The following is a 23716-nucleotide window of genomic DNA, read 5'->3' as shown; positions in this document are numbered from 1 at the left end:
TGGTCTTCCAATTACAATTTTTGATTATATTACACATAGTTGATGTACCAAAACTGAGTTTGTACAATCGCACTAAGAACCTTTCTTAACCTTTTTCTTTCTCACACTGCCCCGCATCACGCTGCATATTGCGTGTCGACGCACCTACGCGCGTTCCTGCGGGAGTCCAGATCTGCATCATCGTGCGGGTTTTTTGCGCACTCACGCGCGTAGGTGCGTTTTGTAGATTCACGCATGGCGCCTCTCATCGAGTTCCATTTTCAAACACACACATCACGCCCATTCAAAATCACGCGCGGCACTGCGGGATTCGGTGTGCCATACCTTGCATCTCGCCCCGCACCTACGCGCGGGGGTGCATGTTTCTCCGCGTGTATGCGCGTGATCCGCACGAACGCGCGTGAATGCATTTTCAGTGTGTTGGACTGTGCGTGTTTTCCATACAAACGGAGATACTTACAAACAACGGAAGAACACGCATCCACGCGCTACGCTGCATCATGCGGGGCAGTGTGAGAATTTTACTTAAAATCTCACGTGGTGAATTTTCTCTTATATTAATGAGCATTTATCAATAATTGCAATTATCATATAATAACTTATTAACATGCAAATGAAAATACAATAAAATGTAGTCTGGACTAATTTCGCTTAAAGCAAATCGTTTCACTGTCTGAAACGATTTGCTTTAAGTGAAATTAGTTTTAATCTAGAAATAATATTATAAAATTTGGTAATTGACATGATTACATAATTGTTTGTAGAGCTATAAAAATAACAGAGATGAACCTAACACAAGCATATTAATTGTATTTCAATCTTTGGTACCTATTTTACTTTTTAAAGTTCCAGGAAACATCATAATTATGGATGAACTTAGATGAAGGTAAAAAAACATTTGACTTTCCAAAACTGATTTCTTTGTGTTAGGCCACACACTTACCTAAGACTACAACTACACACAACCATGTGTAGCCAGCTTGAATCTACTCATACTTTGGCCACATTTTTCACAAATCGCTATTTCAATATGCTCCATTAAATGGTGTTCTAATAACTTAGTATCCATGAGCTGTTTTTGACAAATATGACATACAGTCTTATCACTACTGTGAAGTAATGAGTGTCGGAGTAAAGAGGTTCTAGTTGTAAAGCTGCGGCCGCATGATTCACATAAGTGACGAGTTGGTTCCGGTCTTGCGGTATGCTTTTTCACGTGGAGGTACATTTCTTTGCGGTCTGTTGATGTTATGTTGCATATTTTGCATCTGAAACAACAAAGCTATTGTAAGAGAAAGAATAACAGATTGGGATTAAGAAATTAACACTCTTTATAAGATAGGATCTTTAAAAAATGGTCTAACGTTTAACTGTAGAACTGCTACAAAATATGAAATGTAGTTTAGCCATTACACTTACTTGTACATGACATTTTCAGGTTTCTCATGTTCCTCTTTCCTATGCTTATTCAACGCATCACTGCCAGGGAAAGTATGACCGCAGATATCACACACCCTCTCTTCGGACTTAATAATGTGTTCTTTAGCATGTTTGTACAGTTGAAACCTTTCTCTAAACGTGTCTCCGCATCCTTTACATCGGTACACATATCCTACGGTAGCTGCGTAGTCCATGTGGCAGGTTTTGTGGTGCTGCATTAAACGCTCCTTTGACGGAAACTCCTCACCGCAGTTGCAAGTGAAAGGCTGTGTTGTGTTGTGTAATAATGAATGTTGTTGCATCTGCAGCTTTGAATTAAACAGCTGGTTACAATGTATGCACGTTCGGGAAGCAATATCGCACACACTCAGATGTTGCAACAACTTTTGTACAGTATCAAATTTTATCTTACAACCGAAGCATATGAAATCATTCTTTTCAACCTTTACTTGGTTCACCTTGATTTTTACATCAGTCTCTTTGATTGCAAAACCTTTCGCTATTTGGTAATCTGTATCTAGCACTTCTTTTTCTAATTTAAATTTCTTTGTGATGTCTTTCTTTTTAGGACTGGGTACTTTAGTCACTTTGTTGTTCATCTTACTTATTTCCATGGAATGCTCATTTCTATCCAACATGTTCACAATACAAGGTATATCTTCCTTACCAAGGTTGTTTAAATATTCTTCGATGTTCGCAGTGTTATTAAGAAACTCTAAGAGCGAGTCTGAATTATATTCCGAGTCGGGCAAAGGTTGTATCACCATTTTGCTTTCAGAGGGTTTCTTCAACTTCTCTTGCACTGAAGATTCCAGCCAGTCTTGGGAACAGCGAGCATTGAGTTGGAAGTTGTAAAACTGGTTTAATAACGATACACAGGATAAGCAAACTGTCTTAGGAAGGTGATCATTAGCGGATACGGTTACAGACAGACAGGATTTCATGTGTAAACTGATAGTGGGGTCTCCGAGAATGGAGACATGGTCCGATTCCGCGTCCAGACATATGCGGCAACAATTTTGAACATCATCACACATGTTTCTACGGTTAGTCTATTTATTTTTAAATATTTATTTTCTGTTTACCGGTGGAATCCAAATTTCTTTGACAGAATCGCGGATGGCGGATGACACTAAATAATTCGTCCGAAATCGTATTCAAGTTTTAATATTTTTGCTGTGAGATTTGAGATTATCATAGTAAAATGAAATAGTGATATAATAATGAATTTGTAATTTAATAAACATTCCTGGGGAGACAATATTTTTATTTTAAAAATCAATTGAAGTGGTCACAACACTCATTCAAGAACGAAAATACAGTTATCAGAGAATAGGGTCAAGGTCGTTGAAATTGGGAATCCGTGTTATCTACAATAGAACGTTTACCAATAATTTAAAAATTCATAAGCTCACAAACTGTAGGACTTTAAAGGAAGGAAGAGATATAGAAGTAATTTAAACTGAAACGTGAAGAACTAGTTTTCGTTCGGTCAAGTGAATATTATCAATAGGATGAATTTTATTATCAAACGTATTTGATTGGTAAAGATATTTGAAGCCAAAATCGGCCTTAGTCAAATCGTTTTTATTACAAACATATTTCGTGGGTAATAGAAACAACTCATGTACGGAACCAAACCTCTAAACTACTATTCGATTGACCGAGCAACCGACAGATACTGACTGACATTAAATTGACAGTGACAATTTGTCAGAAAACTTGAAAGGTGGGTAGGCTCCGATTTGAGATTCGCGAAAATAATTAATTCTCTTATCAAGGTACCAATTAAATTAATGTACAACTGTATATCGTCGTGTGTGAGCGAGCGTTAACGCGACCGGATTCAAATATTCAAACCGGACTTAAATTGTGAATAATTAATAATAAAATCACGAGACAATGTGTTTTGACGTAATTAATAGCGATAAATGACGCTGCACAGCGTGTATTGGCTGCTAAAAGCTTTGTTTTATTATTGAATTCTGTCTACTGCGGTCAGAGTGCACCAAAATGTCCAAGGAGAATAGTTTCGGCAATGAGGCACAGGAATCGCTGTTGTATTCTGCCAGACATGGAGAACTATCAGTGGTCAAAGCGATGCTGGAAGCTAAAAATGAAGGAAAACTTACATTGGATATCAATTGCAAAGGTACGTTTACATATCAAGTGTCTTTAGTTGCTCATATTGCTCATAACACCTTTATTAATTGCCACATTATTTAACTTGTTAAGTATGATGGGCTGTGCTCACATCTTTTGGAGACCACTCCTTACTTGTTTACATTTAAAAAATATGTACAGAAAGTATAAAAAAATTGGTAGGTATGCGCAAGGCATGTATTTAAAAATGTATTTTCCTTCAAAAGTTATTTTGCTCTCTATTTTACTTACATCCTGAAGAAACTATTTTCCCTGTACTGTAAAGTATCATCATAATCTAGTTTATAGTTTTTACATGAAAGACTAAGAAATTACCAAAATATTTCATTATTTTCAACCTGTGACACAGTTTCTTAATCATCTGACAAGCCTTTTCCCAACTATGTTCCAATTATGTTGGGGTTCAAATGTACATAAAATCAAAAAGTACTATGCTAGACAACAAAAATCATTTGTTCAATTAAAAAAAATATTTATTTAAGTAATTACAGTTAGGAATTTGTAATCATAGGTTTTTAATAGCTTATGCAATTTATGAGTCACAAGCCACAATGTTTTTGAACTATTGTTATTATACAAAATGGTTGATAAATGGTTGTAATTAGCGTGAACCGTTAAACTCTGATAACATTTATATTCTGCGCTAAAACAATGTTGTTTTTTTTTTCATAAATTGTAATAAAACTATTTTGACGGGAAGGAAAGTAAAGCTTGGGAAGATTTTTATCCTGTAACATGTTTCTATAGATTTTCCCATAATGTAGTTATTCCAAATGACACTAAAACGATGTTTATATTTTCTGTGAAAGAATACTAGACAAAAGTAGTAATACCTTTCCATCCATCCTCCGAGCCTTTTTCCCAATCATGTTGGGGTCGGCTTCCAGTCTAACCGGATTCAGCTGAGTACCAGTGCTTTACAAGAAGCGACTGCCTATCTGACCTCCTCAACCCAGTTATCCGGGCAACCCGATACCCCTTGGTTAGACTGGTGTCAGACTTACTGGCTTCTGACTACCCGTAACGACTGCCAAGGATGTTCAATGACAGCCGGGACCTACAGTTTAACGTGCCATCCGAAACACAGCCAATGGTGTCTAAGATATACTTAGAAAGTACATACAGACTTAGAAAAGTTGCATTGGTACTTGCCTGACCTGGGATCGAACCCGCGCCCTCATACTTGAGAGATTGGTCCTTTACCCACTAGGCCACCACGACTTTTCCATACCATACCTTTCCATACCTTTCCATGACTAAATTAAAAAACTGAATTTTGATTTTACCTACTTAATTATTTGCCATTCCCTGCAGTTCAATCTGCATCCTGAGGGAACTTCTTCCCACACCCAGATAAAAATAAGCCTTTGCCCTTCCTCAGACTCTAGTCAATCTATGTACCAAATGTCATTTAAATCGGTCCAGTATTTTAGGCATGAAAGCTAGATAGACAGACAGAGTTACATAACATTTTAAGTACCTGAGGCAATGCTTATATGATACAAAAACTGTCTGTTACTTCATAGTACAACTTGGCCATAGGTAGTTTATTTACATTTTTTCTTAACAAACTACTATTAACTTGTTTTAGAATGTCAAATGTGGACTGGTTACACAACCACATTACAACATATATCTATATTTTCTGATACATTAGGACATAATTTCTATGCTGGTATTCAGGGCCAATGTGACCTCCAGTCTCTACCCACTACTTAATTAAATATTCTTAAAACATCTATTTCTATGAATTGAGTAACATTTGTGTGTATTGACTCATCTTTATTTACAGCTGGTGTTAATATATTCTTTATTGCTGGATTGCTTTTTATTTTTATTTATTTAAGATTATGAAAATACCTACTTATTATTGCTCAAGATTACACCTGTGCTTCCCACCTATGTCCTGATGTGTAATAACAAGATGTAATCATTCATGGAACTTAACTAGCTTCTGCCTGTAATAAAATTTCTTTCTAAGTTTGTCACTGAGAACTACTCTGCCCAATATAGACTCGCGCGACATTCTAAACCGCCATTAAGTTTGGCGTATCTGCTATGCAAAACCACCATGTGGAAATTAGAAATAATGAATATTCAAAAGTACGGAACTTTGTACACCTACAAATCCCACTCCCATTTCGTTATAATTCTGCCCAAATTCAAAAACAGAACTCATCATTCCAATTTTTTTTTAGGCAAAAGTAAAACCAATCTAGGCTGGACTCCCCTACACTTGGCAACTTACTTCGGTCACAAAGATGTGGTGCAAGCACTGTTGGAAGCCGGGGCTAGTGTCGATGAGGTCAATGACACTGGCGACACGGCGCTGCATAAAGCCTCCTTTATTGGAAATGAGGTAAGTAGATCAGATGGGGATATTGGAATTGTTCTATGGTTTTATTTAAACAAATAAGTATCTTTTGTTGTGAACTTGGTCAGAAGTTGGTTCACCTTTTCATATTTGTTCAGCAGTTATTGCGCTTATAGGTAAGTAAGTACAGCAGCGGATTCTGCTTGTATCCAGCTGTTGGGCCTATGCGCGGTACATTTATATTCTGTGCTACTAAACATAGGCTGTTCGCTAGTCATTAAGACACAAGTTCACTGACACCATAAATATCAGTTTTCCTGAAACAATTCTTTACTACGAACTTTCTCATCAAAGTTTCAAAGTAAACAGTTGTTTTAGGAAAAGCAGATGTTTATGTCTTCGGTGAACTTGGCCCTCAGACTCTTGGTTGTCATTAGTATTTATGCGAATAATACGCTAGTTTGAAAGCAGTCTCATAAATGTCAAGATATCAAAGAAATACTATATCACAGAAATACAATACTGACCTTTCAGAATGACATGAATCATTCATGAACTATGCTAATAAAATGCTAATGAATAAAAGTTTACACTTCTTTGTTCCGTCAACTTGTTTTGTGTATTATTATACCTATTGTATAGTAGTTTTTTCTCGTGGTTTCACCCGCGTCCCGAAAAAATTCTTCCTTTACCAGGACAAAATATATTGTATGTCATTTAGGGATGGTTTAGTTACCCAACAGTGAAATAATTTTACAAATCGGTCCAGTAGTTTCGGAACATTTTGGGTATTTATAAACATACTGACAAAAAAAGAAAAATATTCCTCTTTTTTCCGGGAATTTATTCTTCATTCACCTACAACAAAAATATAATACTATTTGCTGAAATAATATATGTAACTGTAAAAAATCAAACAACAAAAGAATATTATTATTATACAAATAATTAAAAAATAATTCTTTATTAGTAAGCATGGTTTAAATACATGGCCAAATATCTCTACATTTAAGTATCATTTTCCCTCTTACAGGAACTGGTAATCCTCCTCCTCCAACACAAAGCCGATGTGAACATCATGAACGGTGAAGGTCGGACTCCTTGCGACATGTCTAAGACCAGAGATGTACAACGTCTGCTAGAAGCGGCTGGCAGGGCGGAGAGACATGAGCGGGAACTGAGGCTGTTGACTGCCGCTAAGGATGGCAGGATTGATGATATACAAGAGCTGGTAAGAACAATGTGAAGTTTTAGTAAGTAGTAGGTATCCAAGATAATTCCACCTTCTTCTAATAGAGAAGTAGGTTAGTACATATCATGGTAGGGTTAATGATGTACAAGAGTTGGTGAGATTATGACAAATTCTGAGTTGCAAAGTCAAATAAGTAATTTTATACAACGTTAGTAGCCCTGACATGACATTCCCTTTAAATACCATGAATATTGTTCGAGTTTATTTATTTGGATTTTTATGCACTCCTCCCAAGATGGTCTTATCTTTTAAAGTAACACACAAATGTTTACCTTGCCTTACCTAATCAACCTCTAGACTCAAGAAACCTTGAAGTTACTTAATTTACATAAAAACATTGCTACATACTCCTTATCTATATCAGACATTATCACATTACTGATTTATTTATTTATTCTTACGGAAGCTTATAGACTAACATATTTCTAATTTGCTAACAAAAAGCTTCCGCCATAATATATGCATATAATATAACTAGCGCAGACCACATACTACAACAGTTTTGCCAAAAAGTAAACATCAACAATTTAGTTATACAAAACTAATGATGATATAGTTCTCGCAAAACTTATTTTTCCTTACTGAAAATAGTGTGAGTCGCTGCTCAGAAACCAATTCTGGGTTTCACCGGGAAGCGGGGGTGGGGAAAACTTGTAATTCGAATTTAGTTAATTTATATATAAAACATTGTTAAAAGGTTCTTCTAACCTACAGATAGACATGTGTTTCTCGGTAGCGCCACTTCTTCCCAGCAAAAACAGTGGAGTGGTGAAGGGTGGGCGTTTTGGGGGTTGTATTTTGAAAATTTTTTGACATTCGAAAAGTGCTGTTTTGGAGCCAAGTTTGAATAAATGATTTTTGATTTGATTACTTTTGGAACGATATCGAGTTTTATGAGCTCGGTATCATAATGTACCAGCAGTTCATGTAAGATTTCCATATTTCTTCCAGCTAAGCAGCCCAAACCCTCCGAATATAAACTGCGTGGATGCGCAAGGTAACACATGTTTGCACTGCGCCGCCTACAGAGGGCACACGAGGCTCGCAGTGCTGCTGCTGCAAAATGGTGTCGATACCACGTTGAAGAATAATAGCGGTAAGGATCAGGTCAAGAGACCTTGGCATTATGCGTGAATATTGAAGGGCGAGTTTCTGGCTGTGTCAGATTGGCTATCATGTCCCAGGATACTAGTAACTCCTGGTACATAAAGGGCTCTGCAAAACATGGTGGACTTTATTCAGCAGTAGAAGTTTGAAACTCCCTCACTCTGCGCCCACTCGTCATTGGATGATTTCACCCACATAGGAAAAAGTCTTTAATGTCATAATGTCAAATATCCTTAACTAGCGACCCCCCGGCTTTGTACGTTGGAATGCATGCATGTTATTATACATAGAAACTTCCTCTTCGATCACTCTGTCCATTAAAAAAACTGTAAGCGAGTTTGTTTTATACTATGTAGTGAAGAAGCAACGTTTTTGAATGCAGGTCAGTTAGCAATCGATCTGGCAAAAGACACGGAGATGCGTGAGGTATTGAGCGTGAGGCCGGTGCAGCGGCTACAGAGAACTGCCGCCAGGTTCGAGGGTCCACTGCTCAAGAGATCACGGTTTTTAGGTTGGAGACCTGTTTGGGTAAGTTGAAGGTTTGAACCTGGTCTGGCATTGTATAGATTGGATGTTTCTTGATTCTTATCTTGTGATTGAGACCATGCAAATTAAATGCGACATGGTTCACATATATGGCTGATAAATCGTATAAAGTATCATTAACTGCTTCTTGGCCTACACATATTGCGAAAGCTTGATTAAAATTTTGGCGAAAGGACATTTACACTTATTTCTTACGAATACATCATAAATTACATTATTTTAAACTAGCCGTTTTCACCCGCGTCCCGTGGGAGCTACTGCCCGTACCGGGATAAAATATAGCCTATGTTACTCGCAGATGATATAGCTTTCTAATGGTGAAAGAATATTTAAAATCGGTCCAGTAGTTTTTGAGTTTATCCATTACAAACAAAGTTTTCCTCTTTATAATATTAGTATAGATTTACGCCCAGACACCAAAAGACCCTCCATAAGCCGACCCTAACATAGTTGGGAAAAAGGCTCGGGGGGTAACATCAAAAGGATTTCCAGACAAGGATTAAAGGCACATGCTACGATATCTAGTAGACGTTTGGTATGCCATTAATCCTCTAGCTCAATTTCAATCAAGTCTTTACTTTGTCCTATTGTGTTACGCCATACTAATATACCTTTTTCACCATCCCAGGCAGTTCTACAACGTGGAGTACTCCTATACTACGGCTCCCGAGCCGAAGCAGCTCGGTCAGGGCCCCACTACAGAGCACGAAAGTACCTCGACGCCGCCACTCTCTCCGCCACCAGCACCGAGCCAGCCCTCATCACTCTACACTTCAGTGACGGAGACACACACCGGCTAGCTGTGAGGGGGGAGGATGTTGCTGCCTGCAGGCAGGTCAGATATACTCAGGTCACACAGGTCACTGAGGTCACTGGGTAGATGCAGCCACTCTCTCCGCCACCAGCACCGAGCCAGCCCTCATCACTCTACACTTCAGTGACGGAGACACACACCGGCTAGCTGTGAGGGGGGAGGATGTTGCTGCCTGCAGGCAGGTCAGATATACTCAGGTCACACAGGTCACTGAGGTCACTGGGTAGATGCAGCCACTCTCTCCGCCACCAGCACCGAGCCAGCCCTCATCACTCTACACTTCAGTGACGGAGACACACACCGGCTAGCTGTGAGGGGGGAGGATGTTGCTGCCTGCAGGCAGGTCAGATATACTCAGGTCACACAGGTCACTGAGGTCACTGGGTAGATGCAGCCACTCTCTCCGCCACCAGCACCGAGCCAGCCCTCATCACTCTACACTTCAGTGACGGAGACACACACCGGCTAGCTGTGAGGGGGGAGGATGTTGCTGCCTGCAGGCAGGTCAGATATACTCAGGTCACACAGGTCACTGAGGTCACTGGGTAGATGCAGCCACTCTCTCCGCCACCAGCACCGAGCCAGCCCTCATCACTCTACACTTCAGTGACGGAGACACACACCGGCTAGCTGTGAGGGGGGAGGATGTTGCTGCCTGCAGGCAGGTCAGATATACTCAGGTCACACAGGTCACTGAGGTCACTCAGATCACAGGATATAATTCGTGGCTCCTGACTGTCATTTGAACATCTTTAGTAGTCGTTGCGGACAGATATAAGTCAGAAAGTCTGACAGCAAGTCTTATCAAGGGGAATCGAGTTGCCAGTTACATAGGTAGTTGCTGGACCTCCAGTCTCTCTAGTCAAATGAGTAAAAGACCTACACTCCAAAAAGAAATATTACCTGGCGCTGGTAACTTTAGTGTTTTACCACCATTAATTCCCAAGACTTGATCAGCCACTTTACTATAAAGTAAATCAACAAGTATTTGTCAATGACTTGTATTACCTCTTCCAGCAATGGGTGACGGCATTAAACGAGCACATCGCATACTCCGGTCACTATCTCTGGGCGGGCGCTTCGCCTGACTCCGCGCGTGAAGCCACTGAAGATTTGGAGGACGAGTGTAAACCACTGGGTGAGAAAACTTTACATTATTTATATGCATTCATTACCTATGTATAAATCAGAATAACATGATAACTTACTAATTCGGCGGGGACGAGTCATTATTTCGTCATCAGCTTTTTTTAAATGGATGAATGGATCTCACTGCAGTGGCGAGGCGTCCTTATAAGCCGATTCCCATCGGCTTCCCTTTCGAATTTCAAGAAAGAAGCATAGGTATAAGTTATAATATAGGTATAGGTATAATTAATATAATCATTTAAACCACACAATTTAAATATGTAGGTATAACAAAACGCCTTCCACCGTAAAAAAATTGTCTATAAATTACTTGAAACATTTTGCTCCTACTAAACAAGCCGGTAAGCGTCTCGGCTTCCTCCTCCATACAAAACTACGCTTGCGTGACGTCATCCACGCCGCGCCGCGCGATGTTCGCGGCATATGGGCGAGCGGTAAGCCGGCTCACGGAGCGGCTTCCAGCCAATCAAAACTCGCGAGTGAACGAGAAAGAACACGTCAAGAGTAGAGTAGCTATATCTGTCTACGCGCGAGTGACAGCGCTTAGAGCTCTCAAGTATGTAAACAAACAAATCAGCCAAATTCACTCTCATTGTTCTTATTTTGTTTTAGATAATATCATTAACAATTTGTTCGTTGTATTATTTAATTGAATTTATTAGTATGTGTACCATTTGGAAATAACATAGTTCGTGTGTGTATTGTGTTGTGAAAATAGAGAGACCTACGTTGAAATGAGTTATTTTGGTCAAAGTCAAAGTCAAAGTCAAAGTCTTTTATTTGCCAGAATGTAGGTGTACAGAGTATGTTCTTAAATCTAAAGTGGCCCATTTACATTCTACCATTACATACGGTGTGCAAATATTTGTTATAAATTTTATTAGAACACCAAGTACAGTTAGAGATATGCGCTCCCGTAAATGTTGAATGTTGATACACATTAGTTAAAAATTAATGTCAAAGTTAGTAAAATATATCAAACATGTCAAACAATTATATTAAACAAACAAATACATAATTATGTGAAAGATTTAACTAAAATTACAATACAAAGTCATTGATTAATACCATCTCCACAATATGACATAAATTCTTTGAGATCATAAAAACATTTTTCTTGTAACCACTGCGTCAACTTTTTTTTAAATTTGATTAAAGGTAATTCTTTAAAGACTTTTGGTAATTTATTATACACCTTGATCGCATTTATATAAGAGTTTCTTTTATATAATTCTAGCTTGCATTGTGGTATACATAATTTATACTTATTTCTGGGAGCTGCATTTCTTTTCGTTACATCCTTGAACTTAATAAATAATTCCGGACGTTGTTGTACAAAAAGGCACAATTCTTTGATGTACATACAAGGAAGTGGTAAAATATTGTACTTTTTAAACAAGGGTTGACAACTATCTGTGTTCGAGGCTCCACAGATTGCACGCACACATTTTTTTTTTGTACTCTAAACGCTTTTATAATATCTACAGAATTTCCCCATAATAAAAGACCATATGAGAGTACGGACGAAACGTATCCGTGATATGCACACAAAGCAGCTTCTGTAGATACCGTGACTCTTAGCCTTTTTATAGCATACACAAATCTGTCGAGTTTGTCACAAACGTAAGCTACATGTGCTTTCCAATTGCAATTCTTATCTAGCATTATACCCAGAAATTTTGTAGTTGCAACTTCTTCAACAATCGTTTTATTATAATTTACATTTAATGTCAATGGTTTTCTTGTATATGTATGAAATTGTATCATTTTTGTCTTCTCTATGTTAATTTGTAAATTATTAGAATTCAGCCAACATATTATGTTGTTTAATGCTTTATTTATTTCTGATTCATACATGTTGGCGTTCTTACCTTTTACAATAAGGGTTGTGTCATCGGCAAACAAGATTGACTTGTGGCAAACAATATTTGGGAGATCATTAATGTACATGATGAATAGGAATGGTCCCAATATACTGCCTTGAGGCACTCCAAAATTATTTTGCTTAAAGGCACTTCTGTATACCACTTTTTTATCATTTTTATGGGTTTTAGAGATTTCGACACATTGTTGTCTGTCAGTCAAGTAGTTTCTCAACCAGTCGTTCGCTTTACCTCTTATTCCATACCTATCTAATTTGTGTAAGAGCAATTTGTGGTCCACAAAATCAAATGCCTTGCTCATGTCTAGGAAGATCGCCGCGACTGGTAAGCCATCATTTATAGCCTGGGTGACTATTTTCATCAAATTGAAACATGCCAGTGAAGTGTTACTATTTTGTCTAAACCCAAATTCCTCATCTTTAAGTAACCCGTGACTTGTCGTAAATTCTTGAAGCCTTCTCAGCATTATTTTTTCAAAAATTTTTGACATAATTGGGATCAGCGTTACTGGCCTATAGTTATTCATGTCTGCGGTGTCACCTTTTTTATGCAGTGGCTTAATTATTGATTTTTTTAGTCCATTTGGAAAAGCACCTTCCTCCAAAGATAAATTTATTAAGTAACACAGCGGCTGACATATGTATGGTGCACATAATTTAATTACTTTGGTGTTTATGTCATCTACTCCCACTGCGTTTGTATTATTAAGATTTTTAATTATTCTCAATATTTCCATGGGGTCTGTAGGTTTGAGAAATATTGTATGTTCATTATTAATATCTATAGTTTGGTTTACCTCGTCAGCATTATATTTAAAATTATTAAAGTTAGTCAATTGTATGTAAAAATCATTAAATATGTCACTTATTTCTTTAGGATCTTCATATGTCCGATTATCTAAAACTATTTTGTCAATTTGCATACTCTCGGTTTGGTCATTACTGGTTTCGTTAACTATTGCCCATGTGGCTATACATTTATTTTTGCTATTGTCTATTATATTTCTTGTTTTGCAATTGCTTGGACTTATATATACACTTTTTTAGCATTTTGCTGTATGATTTATATTTTTTATCTAGTATTTTTCTATTAGTGTTGTTGTATTGTATGGATAAGTAAAGATATCTCTTTCTTACACAGGACCTTCTGATCCCCTTTGTTAACCATTTATGATTTCCATTTTTATTTGACCTTTTTATGGTATGTATCGGGAAGGAAAGATCATAAAATAATTTAAAAAGGTCGTGAAATTCTGTAAACGCATCCTGTAATTTTTTTATTTCATATACGTTAGAGAAAGTAAGAGACGACAGGCAACCACAAAAAGTTTTCATATTTTCTTCACTATAATCTCTAATAGACTCATACCAACTGGTTATTTCATAATTAAAATAAAACGGAATTGTGCCTCTTTTAGGAATACACTCTGTGTTAACTTTGTTCAACAATAACTTATTTTTAAAACTTAAAAATTTTTTGTCGTAATAGTCAATCTTAAAGTTTATTTTTTTACAAGCTTCCAGTAAGTAGTCATGTTTATTGATTGAATAATTCAATTCTAAATTAAGAAATGAACAATTTTTAAAGTTATTACACATTATTTTTATATTTTTATTTAACATACTTTCATTTAAAGATCTACTCCGTAAGACATTGAAAATTAGGATGTTGGTTTTTTGCAATGATTTCAACATTGTTACTAGTTCTATAATTATCTTATTCGGGTTTGTATCATTTTCACCTATACATATGATTAAATAATTATCTTTACAATCTTCCAGTTGATAGATAGGTTTAAGGATTTCTTCAGTGGTGGCATTTGGTTTAATAGTGGAAGCGATCTGGTATTTTTTGTACTTAGTGTTTTGCCTGGACTGTAGTAATAGTGTAGCTAACCCTGAAAATTGTTGTCCTCCGAATATGAATAAATTGGATTTTGTATTGTTTTGACAAGTTTTAGGCGATTTCTGGTCCCCAAGATTTTTTCCCTCATGCTTATTTAATTCAGCGCCATCTGTTATGACTTTATCGCACTTCTTTAAATTAGGGTTATTTTCGTAAGTTTCGTTTCGTAATTTTCGGTAAGTAGACAGTTTGCATCAGGTTTCTTTTTAGTGTACCTACTTTTAAAACTTAACTAGGATAGCATTAGTCGCATTAGACTGTTTTCTGACAGATTATTTACTTTAGGAAGAAACTTGTTTTTCAAGGATATGTTTTGAGAATAAAAACGTGTTATAAAACTCGGGCACGCCGCACGGGTGAATTACCTATCAATATTACGTCTATATTAAAATTACTAACGTCGTGACAGATTTATGAAACATGATTGTATTCCTATACGATAAATATCAATGGCTAACAGGCCGTTGTAAATTAAATAAAATGTATTGTTTCTAGTGCCAACTTTTCTCAGATTCTAGTAGTTTATGGTTATGGTATAACGTTTTATAGATATTAATAATCTGCAGAATTCCTCGAGAAAACATGTTCAAACTATCAGTCTCTCAGTCAGTGCTAAAAGGTGGACTGAGAAATTACCTCCATTACCTCTCCCCCCCGTCCCTGAGAACCCCCCCCCCAGTTTTTTTTGCTGCGGCTTCCCTATTTCAATAAACCACCCTTCGCCACTGTCTCACTGCATGATACAGGTCTCCTCTAGTGCAAAGACAGCATGAGAGTCAGTCATTAGGCTTCCTCAGGGCCGATTGACGCCGACGATTTTAGACTTTTTAGACCAGGGTTCCTTGGTTATCATTAGATACCCAAGACACTCTTCAAGCTTTACCTTAATTGAACCTTCGTGCTCTTAAGATAGATGCTTCACCCACTAGGTCACTGAAAAATATTGTTTTTTTTTCCAGGCTCGATGCAAGACGCATTAACAGCAGCTACAAATAGCTTAGCTCTATTAGACACACAGTTGCGCGAGTGTGGTGCCATCGTCGCGGCGCTGGACAAGAGCGTCAACGTCGGCAACTCGCTACATCACTCCGCTTATATGGTAACACTGGCGGTTTCATTGTAGTTAATATGGCCAGTCCTCTAGGCTTTTCTCGTGCAATCTTGCAGTTATAACCCTGAAAAGCTTCAAAAAATATTTTTGAACGCTTCGCAGGTATCTTAATATTTTGGAGGTTGTATTTGACATAAATAGTTGGTCCACCATCTTGGGTATTCCGCCATGTTGGATTTAGAATGACGTTACATTAGTACATCATGCATCGTCGAAACTTCAGCTCGGTCCATCAAAATTGAGTTGCAAAATTTCACAAACTTTCGTTGCAAGTTTATAAAAGCTTGTTAAAAAAGTAATATCAGTGTAATTCATATAACGATATACTTGATCAGCGCTTCCAACACGCTTGCGGCACGGGGTCGGAGGCGCTGCAGGCGCTGCGGCACTGCGCAGCACTCGTCGCGCAGGCGCGGGACGCCGACACCGCCAGGCTTAATAGAGAGGTAAATTATTAAAGTACACTTTTACAAATATAGAGGTATAGACATTAAATCGATATAGGTATTATGTGATATGTATCTGCCACTCAACATCTACATTTTTACCCAACAATTTTGCTGGCTTACTACTTGTAAGCCGGCAAAATTGTTGGGTTTGTTCTACGTGAACTCAATTCAGTTACCCGGGCAACCCAATACCACTTGGAAAGGCTGGTTGTCAGACTTTCTGGCTTCTGACATAAAGACTGCCTAACACCTTAAAATGGTCAACCATCCTCGGACTGACTGTCCCAAGCGTTGCTTAACCTTATGGTCGATCGAACAGGGCTGATAGTTTAAAAAATTGACAAAGACAAAGCAATTTGTATAAAATACTTTTTGCGTCACGCTGTCTGATAATAATAAGTTTATCCATTTTAATTGATAACAAATTGACTTACCAATTTCTTCATTTAACCGGTTATAGATAACTAATTTTCCAAGTAATTGTGTATTAATAGTTCTTCTAATCAACAGATAGAACGCAACCGCGTATTAGAAGAAGCCCTGGCTGCGCTAGCGAGGACACATCATGCGCTCGAAATGTCTGTTGCTGAGGAACTTACTAAGGTATGGCTGGAGCATACTGATATGATGATTTGAACTTTAAGTTCTTACAGATAGAGTTAATTTTGTAATGACGATAGCTTTTGTTTGCGGAACTTACAAAGGTACCTATTATTATTGATTATGCTCATTTACTAATTTATGCTGATGTAACTACAAGGTATATTTTGGAATGACAGTAAGTTTTAATTATTTATTTGTAGTAAATATTGATTCCAACTTTGTTTAATACTAGTTTTTATTATTTAATTTATACGTACCGCCAGATGTTTCACCCGCGTCTGGAACTTCTTCTCCCACCCGGGCAAAATGTAGCCGAACTTAGAAAGCTTTTTAGGGTTCCGTACCCAAAGGGTAAAACGGTAGATGCTTGAAAGATTCACAGAATATGGAACGTTTTATAAATAAAACGGAACCCTTCGTGCGCGAGTCCGACTCGCACTTTTCCGGTTTTTTCAAATCGGCCAGCGAACTTCATGCTTATAATGCTTCAGGATTTAAATATTTTTTGTTAATATGAAATTGATCTTTATTCAGGAGCAATGAAGGTTTAAAATTTTTTAGCAGATGAGTCATACAATTTATTGATTTAATTTACTTTGTTTCAGAGCAAACGAAAGAAAAAATCAAAATCATCATCGACACTGAACGACTCGAAAGAGAATTTCTTTGACGTCTTCGAAGGTATATACCGTTTTGTTTGTAAATTGCAATGTTGTTGCACTAAAGTGTTCCGATTCTTTTTCCCTTGTAGGTACTTATGGTAATAGGTATAGTAGACACATCAAGCTACTACGATCTGTCAAATTGCAAAGGACAATGGGCGATTCCGGTCCAAATGTCCACCACGAACGAGACCTATATGGCTAGATAGCCCGTTAAATATAGAACATTTTTTGTTATGAAAGTAAAAAAAAATATAACGCCAGAAAAAAGTTATAGCAAAATCAAATAAAACATTTTATAGATTTTTTCAATTTCATTTTTTCAATTACTTTTCGTGATGTTCGATTATCGTACTTTCTTTAACTTCTGACAAAAAAGAATTGTTCATATTAGAGAGAAGACACTACCCACCAGTTACATCGAACTTTCTTAGATCCAGGATCCGCTGAGTATATTCAAGCACTTCTGGCGCCTCAATTGGTTAGTGATTCGTACATCCATCGGGCAAAATAATATGGGCTGTTTATATGCAAATGTGTCTTACTCATCTTAGTTTTAGATAAAATGCGGAAATGGGAGTGGAATAAAATAAAAAATAATAATGATAACATACAAAAACTACCGAAAATTAAGAATACATTTTTGTCTACAACTTTTTTTTGGCATTGTTTTTTTTTTTACTTTCTTAGTAAAAGTTACTCTAAATTAAGTGGACTATTTAATTATATAGGTCTCGTTCGTGGTGGACATTTGGACCAAACTTCATACATTCTTGCCCAATCTCCTTTAACTTTATTTCTAAAGCATAAGGTTTAATCTTGATTGGCATGATTTTACAAATTGTAGTAGCTTGATGTCCAAAAATATATACTAAATAACCTTATATTCCGTCCTTATCCTACATGTGTCTTATATTTTATTTTCTATAATAAAAAGTAATAAGACATAGGTACTGAATATTCTAAAGGCGAAATTATACAAAAAATGTGCTCAGCGTGAATTTTGAAGCATTCCCACGCAATTTGTTATTGTTTGCTAGAGCGAGTAGAACTGAAGGAACATTTTTATGTCGCCTTAGAAGTAAATCAAATCCGTCCAATTTTGAGATCTGATATTATCTGATATATTTAGGAATCTTAGCTACATATTATGCTAAGCAAAGTCAAATATACCTATATCTAGTCCTAAGCAAAGATTTTGACCCGCTTTTCCTATAACCAGATTTTTATTTAGTTATATCGTATGGGAAAAAAGCATTGGCCAATAAAAATTGAAAATTTTTACCTTTTTATTTTACCACCTACCTGCCTCTCCTTTTCCTATATTTCCTTTTATGACCAAATATCCTTCAAGACCTTAACAATTTTAATATTTAAAACAACACATAACTCAAAGAACACACCTGTACCTGTATTTTTGGGTACACCCTCAGTTGAGTAATATGGCGTTCAGATATACTAATGCATGAGTTTTAAACGAATGTTCTGGAACCAATTGTTAGATATGGCTGTGAACGTGCATGTCAAAGTAGCTAGTAGATGTACTAAAATTACTGACCTATAGCTAGTTTAGACAAATTGAAATAATTTCTGGATGAATTTACTTGAATGAAATGGGTTTATTTACTCCCTTTCTGAAAAAAAATGGTATTTTGTGTTCCATAAATAGTACTGCATGCCGAAATGTATAAGGCCTTTAAACCCTTAGTGGGTTTACGAAATCAATGCCAAAATGAATAATAAGTTATCAGACATGATAAATCGAAAGACCAAATGGTATCTACATACATAATTGATCTTTGTAAATCAATATATCAATATTCTTGCTTTCCGGATAGTCATTTTTTTATAAAAGCCTAAAGATAGACTTCGGACACAGGCAACTGGCTTCCGAATGCTAATGCAAAATAATGAATTTATGAGAATGTCTGCGATTGTTTCTAAAGCACGTGAAAGTCGCGTACGGCCGATATTAGACAACAGCCCTTACATTTCCATGATGTCACTAATAACGCAATGGACGCGCGTATCTGTCGCGACACAATCACCTGTATCCGAAGTGTCACTTTAAAATAATAATTATCCATTAGCAAAACCTGACAATAACACCGAACACCCAAAAACTTACCATCTAATAAACACGGTTTAAAGTTACACCAAGAAAATACACAAGAAAGTAATAACCATACAGTTTAATCAGTTTTATTATTAAAAAGGGGGTATGTGTTTATTTCTAAGGGGCGAGTTTTGCATTTTACATATTCATAACATACTATTACAACAGAATCGGAAGACGAAGACGACACGTTAGTGACGGCGGGGCTGTCCAGTCCTCTCGGCGCGCTGAGCCCGTGGGGCAGCAGCCCAGACCTCACGCGGAGGACGCCCATCGGCAGTCTCGATGGTAAATAGTTTTATAAGGAAATATATATAAAAAAAAACTATAAACGAATTTATTTATTTATTGTCCGAATCGAAACTGTTCCTTTTTGGGGAAGTCGGTTAAAAATCATAAGTTACTATTTAACGAATAAAATAACAATACTATGTAGTACACATTGTATATCTAATAATGCTGTGTGTACAGAAAGAATATTACTTGGGATATGACGGCAAACAGAAGAAGTATGGAAAAAGAAAACATGCTGGGCGGATCCAAGTAAAATTTGGGATAAGGCAAGACGATGACGATATACATATGTCTATCTCGATCTGCATTTTTGCCGATATCTTAGATCTTTGCAACAGAGTCAAAATCATTTTTTTTTATTTCTAGGCCTATAAAAGCTCTTACGAAACGTCAAACTAGTTTGCACCATCTGTACCATATTATGCTGTTGAGACTTCCCGAAAAGGAACAGGTTTTCAATTCGGATGATTTTATTTTCATTCAATAACAAAACTACACAAAAACAAACCTTGATTCTGACCATATTTTATAATCTTAGGTGACAAAACCCCCACAAACGAGGAACAAGACGAGCGTTACGAGCGTCGTCTGTCAGGCTCATCGGGGGGTTCCCCCGTGTCCCTCCACACGGCCGTCAGCGCCGCCAGCTCGCGAGGCACGCTCGTGTCTCAGGGCGGACACGTGTATAGGAACGCGAGGCCGTATCGGAAGAACGCACATCCCAGGTATGTGTGATGTAGTAAGATAATGAGTTTAAGTATGATATGAGACTGAGCTGTTATATCAGAGCAATGTCTTTATACATATCTCTAAGTGCAGCGAGCTTGGAGGCTGCCCCCAGGTATGTAGAAAAGTGTTCAGATTCTTCGTGAAGCAGCAGTGGTTCGCGCTTTTTGGATTTTCTTGCCGGTTCTTCTCGATGGGACCAACTATTTGGAACCGTGTAACTTTTGTGTTTCATAAAAGAAACAAAAGGTCTATTTTAGATGTTGACTTTGACTTTATAAAATCACAAAATACGGTCTATCGGTAAGTTTGTGATAAGGTACCTTTTGGGAGACGTAGCCTCTTGACGGAGCGTTCGCGATAGGTACACCGTAAATGGTGCTTACATTCTACCTCTCTGAGGAGAAAGCTCCTAGATAAATGAGGATTTGGATCCCTATGTATTCCAGAGTTTTCTTTTTGCGAGCACAATTTTTGGAATTCACTTACAGAATTTTCTTTTTAATAACAAAGAGGCCAGAGGGGATGACACAAAAATTGTTATAAACTTTTTTTGTGGCTGAACGAATACTTTAATAAGGGTTTTCCGACGTGTCCCAAGAGTTTTAGGGTGTTCGACAAGAATCTTAACAAGAAATAAGTAGGTAAGTTTAACTTTTAGTAACCCGATTTGTGAAGTTTTCCTTAGGTGCTGTTGAATGTCGTTAGGTCAACCCGAATTAACCCTCCGTGAATTCAAAACTGGCTATTTTATGGCCTATTACACAACTTTCCGATGATTCCCGTTGTGAAATTAATGTTGGCTTAGAATTAGCTTGGTTTGACTTGGGGTGATCGATAAACTATTTACTTGCCGCAGAAGTAGAGAAAAAATTTGCCCAATACTTTCTGCCATAATTGAATTTTGAACAAACAGCGTTACCATATAGGTACATTTGACCATAATTTAAAATTAAAGTTCTGTTTTAAAATTCAAAAACGAAAACGTCTATTCAAATTCAACAACTTAGAAGTTTCATTCCAACTGCCGGGAAAAACTGTCTGCTACCGGACATTCGAGTTGAAGTTTTGACACCAGTGCAGGCTCAAGCGACCAACCTTGACAGCTCGGTATCTACCTAGAACGTTTGCAGTGGCCTAAATTGCTATTTATTTATGCTATTTTGTTTTATTTTCTCTCGAAGAAATAAATTATTTTTGATTCATAATTTTTAAGTAACCAAATGTTTTTTAATACTTTTAAAACTGTCTTTTTTATACTTTTTTTTAACTATGAGGTTACTAGTATAATTTATTTTGTTATTTAGTTGTCCCTTACCATTAATATTACCTCATTAATCGTTCCCAATTCTGCTTTAGATCGAAAATTTACCTACAGCTGTTGGCTTTTATTTTTTCCTTATTTTTATTTGATTTGTTTTTCTTTGTTTCAGTTCTCAGTGGTCCCTTTAGAGTACAATTATTGGTCAGTATAGAAACTTAGATACAACATACTTAGCCTTAGCTAAAGAGTGAATTCCACATATAGATCAACACAAACGGACAAAATGCACAAAATGCAAACATTGCACTAATTCATAGTTTTAGTTTAGACGATGCACTTTATAATGTGCTGAGAGTAAATAAGTATTTGAAGGGTGTGAGAGTCAAATCATAATAAGTATTTAATGTAAAAAAAAAGTGTGGTTGGTAGATATTTAAAAGGTGAAACCTATAAGCCCAGGCCAGTAATGAAATTTATATAAGATAGGTATTTAATGAAGATGATGATACAAACTGATGCTTGATGTACATATGTGTTCAAAACCGAGAGGACCCAAAATTATATTTGTGTCTAAAATATTGCATTTTTATCACCTATGTGCCTTTTTTGTCTGGCTGTATAAGCCTACGAAAATAAAAGAAATATTTCAGTATTTTAAAAACATTCCATAGAATTATAGACCAAAAAGGTTTTATCATATTCTGACTTCTATGACGCGGATCAAAATTTTAGTTTAAAAAAGTACAGTCCAGATTTTTTGTCTTTAAATATATTTTAATGAGTATTCAAGAAATAGATAGTACCAAAAATTATGGAATCAGTTTACCAAACGACATGCCATATTTTTAATTTTAAAGAATAGGTAGAAATTAGATACGGTGAGATAAATAATAAATCTTGAGTATTTATATCAATAATAATTTTATTTTATCTGTATTATTAAAACGGTACCTGACACTATATTGGTGTAAAGTGCAAATAATTGTGATAGACAATATTTTAATTTTATTACTTTAAGCTCAATATTGACATGTATTTAGTTGTTAGCAATAAACGTATTTTTTATTATGTTTTCTGTTTTTTTTTTCATTATAATTTCTCACTCTTATTCTTCACTCTAAAATTGGAATAACAACATAAGTTATCAAATAAATATTATAAGTCTCGTCCGCGAAATGGCAGATTTTAATCCGAGTTCGAGGTAAGTGAAGAACCTTATATAATACTAGCTGTTGCCCGCAACTTCGTCTGCGTGGGCAATATAGAATGGGAACAAATATAATGACCACCATAAAATGCTTTGATACCCTTAGTTTTGTAACCAGAAATATCTACTGAACACCAGAAAAATAAAGTCTAAAAATGTAATAGTACCAGCTATTTTAGTCACGACTTCACTTTAAATTGTATTCGACCACCAAATTTAGTAAATGATCACCAACTCTTGACGACCAAATTAATGTATTATTTTTGCCTAAATAAGTCACTGTGATTGCCATAAAATGTAGGCTTATTACCAAATAAAGTATTATGATGCCATATTAAGTTATGTGTCCGGCTTGCAATGCATGCGTGAGTGTGAGTGACAGGGGAAAATGGAAGAAAATTACATATTGCGCCGACCCCAAGTAAAATTGGGAACAGGGCAGGAGAAAGAAGAAGAAGAATGTGTTTCTCAATACACTCCCTCGAAAACACACTCTTATCGCACTGTTTAGAGGCATGCAATAGACAATTTTCCACCCTAGTGCAGGAAAAGGGTCCCCATAATGTTATAAAATTTATTGTATCAGGCCGAACTTATTTTTTTGGAGTCAGTTTACTTAAACAGGATAGCAAGATGTAAAAACTTTGATTATCATTTTATATTAAAACGCTGGTATAATTTTGATGATCATTTACTACTTTTGGTGATCAT

General features: G+C 36.5%; 2 protein-coding genes across 2 annotated transcripts; one reads left to right on the top strand and one right to left on the bottom strand.

Annotated features, from left to right (window-relative positions):
* Positions 1-410: 410 nt before the first annotated feature.
* LOC124634762 (zinc finger protein 585A-like) lies at positions 411-2550 on the bottom strand. The gene is made up of 2 exons (XM_047170431.1): positions 1420-2550; positions 411-1268 (listed from the first exon to the last, which is right to left on the bottom strand). Exons 1-2 carry the CDS (start codon positions 2475-2477, stop codon positions 956-958), a joined length of 1371 nt encoding a protein of 456 aa, XP_047026387.1. The 5' UTR covers positions 2478-2550; the 3' UTR covers positions 411-955.
* Positions 2551-3160: 610 nt separating this feature from the next.
* LOC124631586 (oxysterol-binding protein-related protein 1-like) lies at positions 3161-22866 on the top strand. Its single transcript, XM_047166079.1, has 14 exons — positions 3161-3592; positions 5802-5962; positions 6951-7148; positions 8121-8265; positions 8659-8804; positions 9451-9657; positions 10654-10774; positions 15533-15672; positions 16020-16130; positions 16644-16736; positions 17342-17417; positions 19683-19802; positions 20347-20533; positions 21968-22866. Exons 1-14 carry the CDS (start codon positions 3454-3456, stop codon positions 21984-21986), a joined length of 1863 nt encoding a protein of 620 aa, XP_047022035.1. The 5' UTR covers positions 3161-3453; the 3' UTR covers positions 21987-22866.
* Positions 22867-23716: the final 850 nt, after the last annotated feature.

Source organism: Helicoverpa zea, chromosome 1 (assembly GCF_022581195.2).
Source record: "Helicoverpa zea isolate HzStark_Cry1AcR chromosome 1, ilHelZeax1.1, whole genome shotgun sequence".
Taxonomy (NCBI): domain Eukaryota; kingdom Metazoa; phylum Arthropoda; class Insecta; order Lepidoptera; family Noctuidae; genus Helicoverpa; species Helicoverpa zea.
This window is presented reverse-complemented; position numbering and strand designations above follow the sequence as displayed.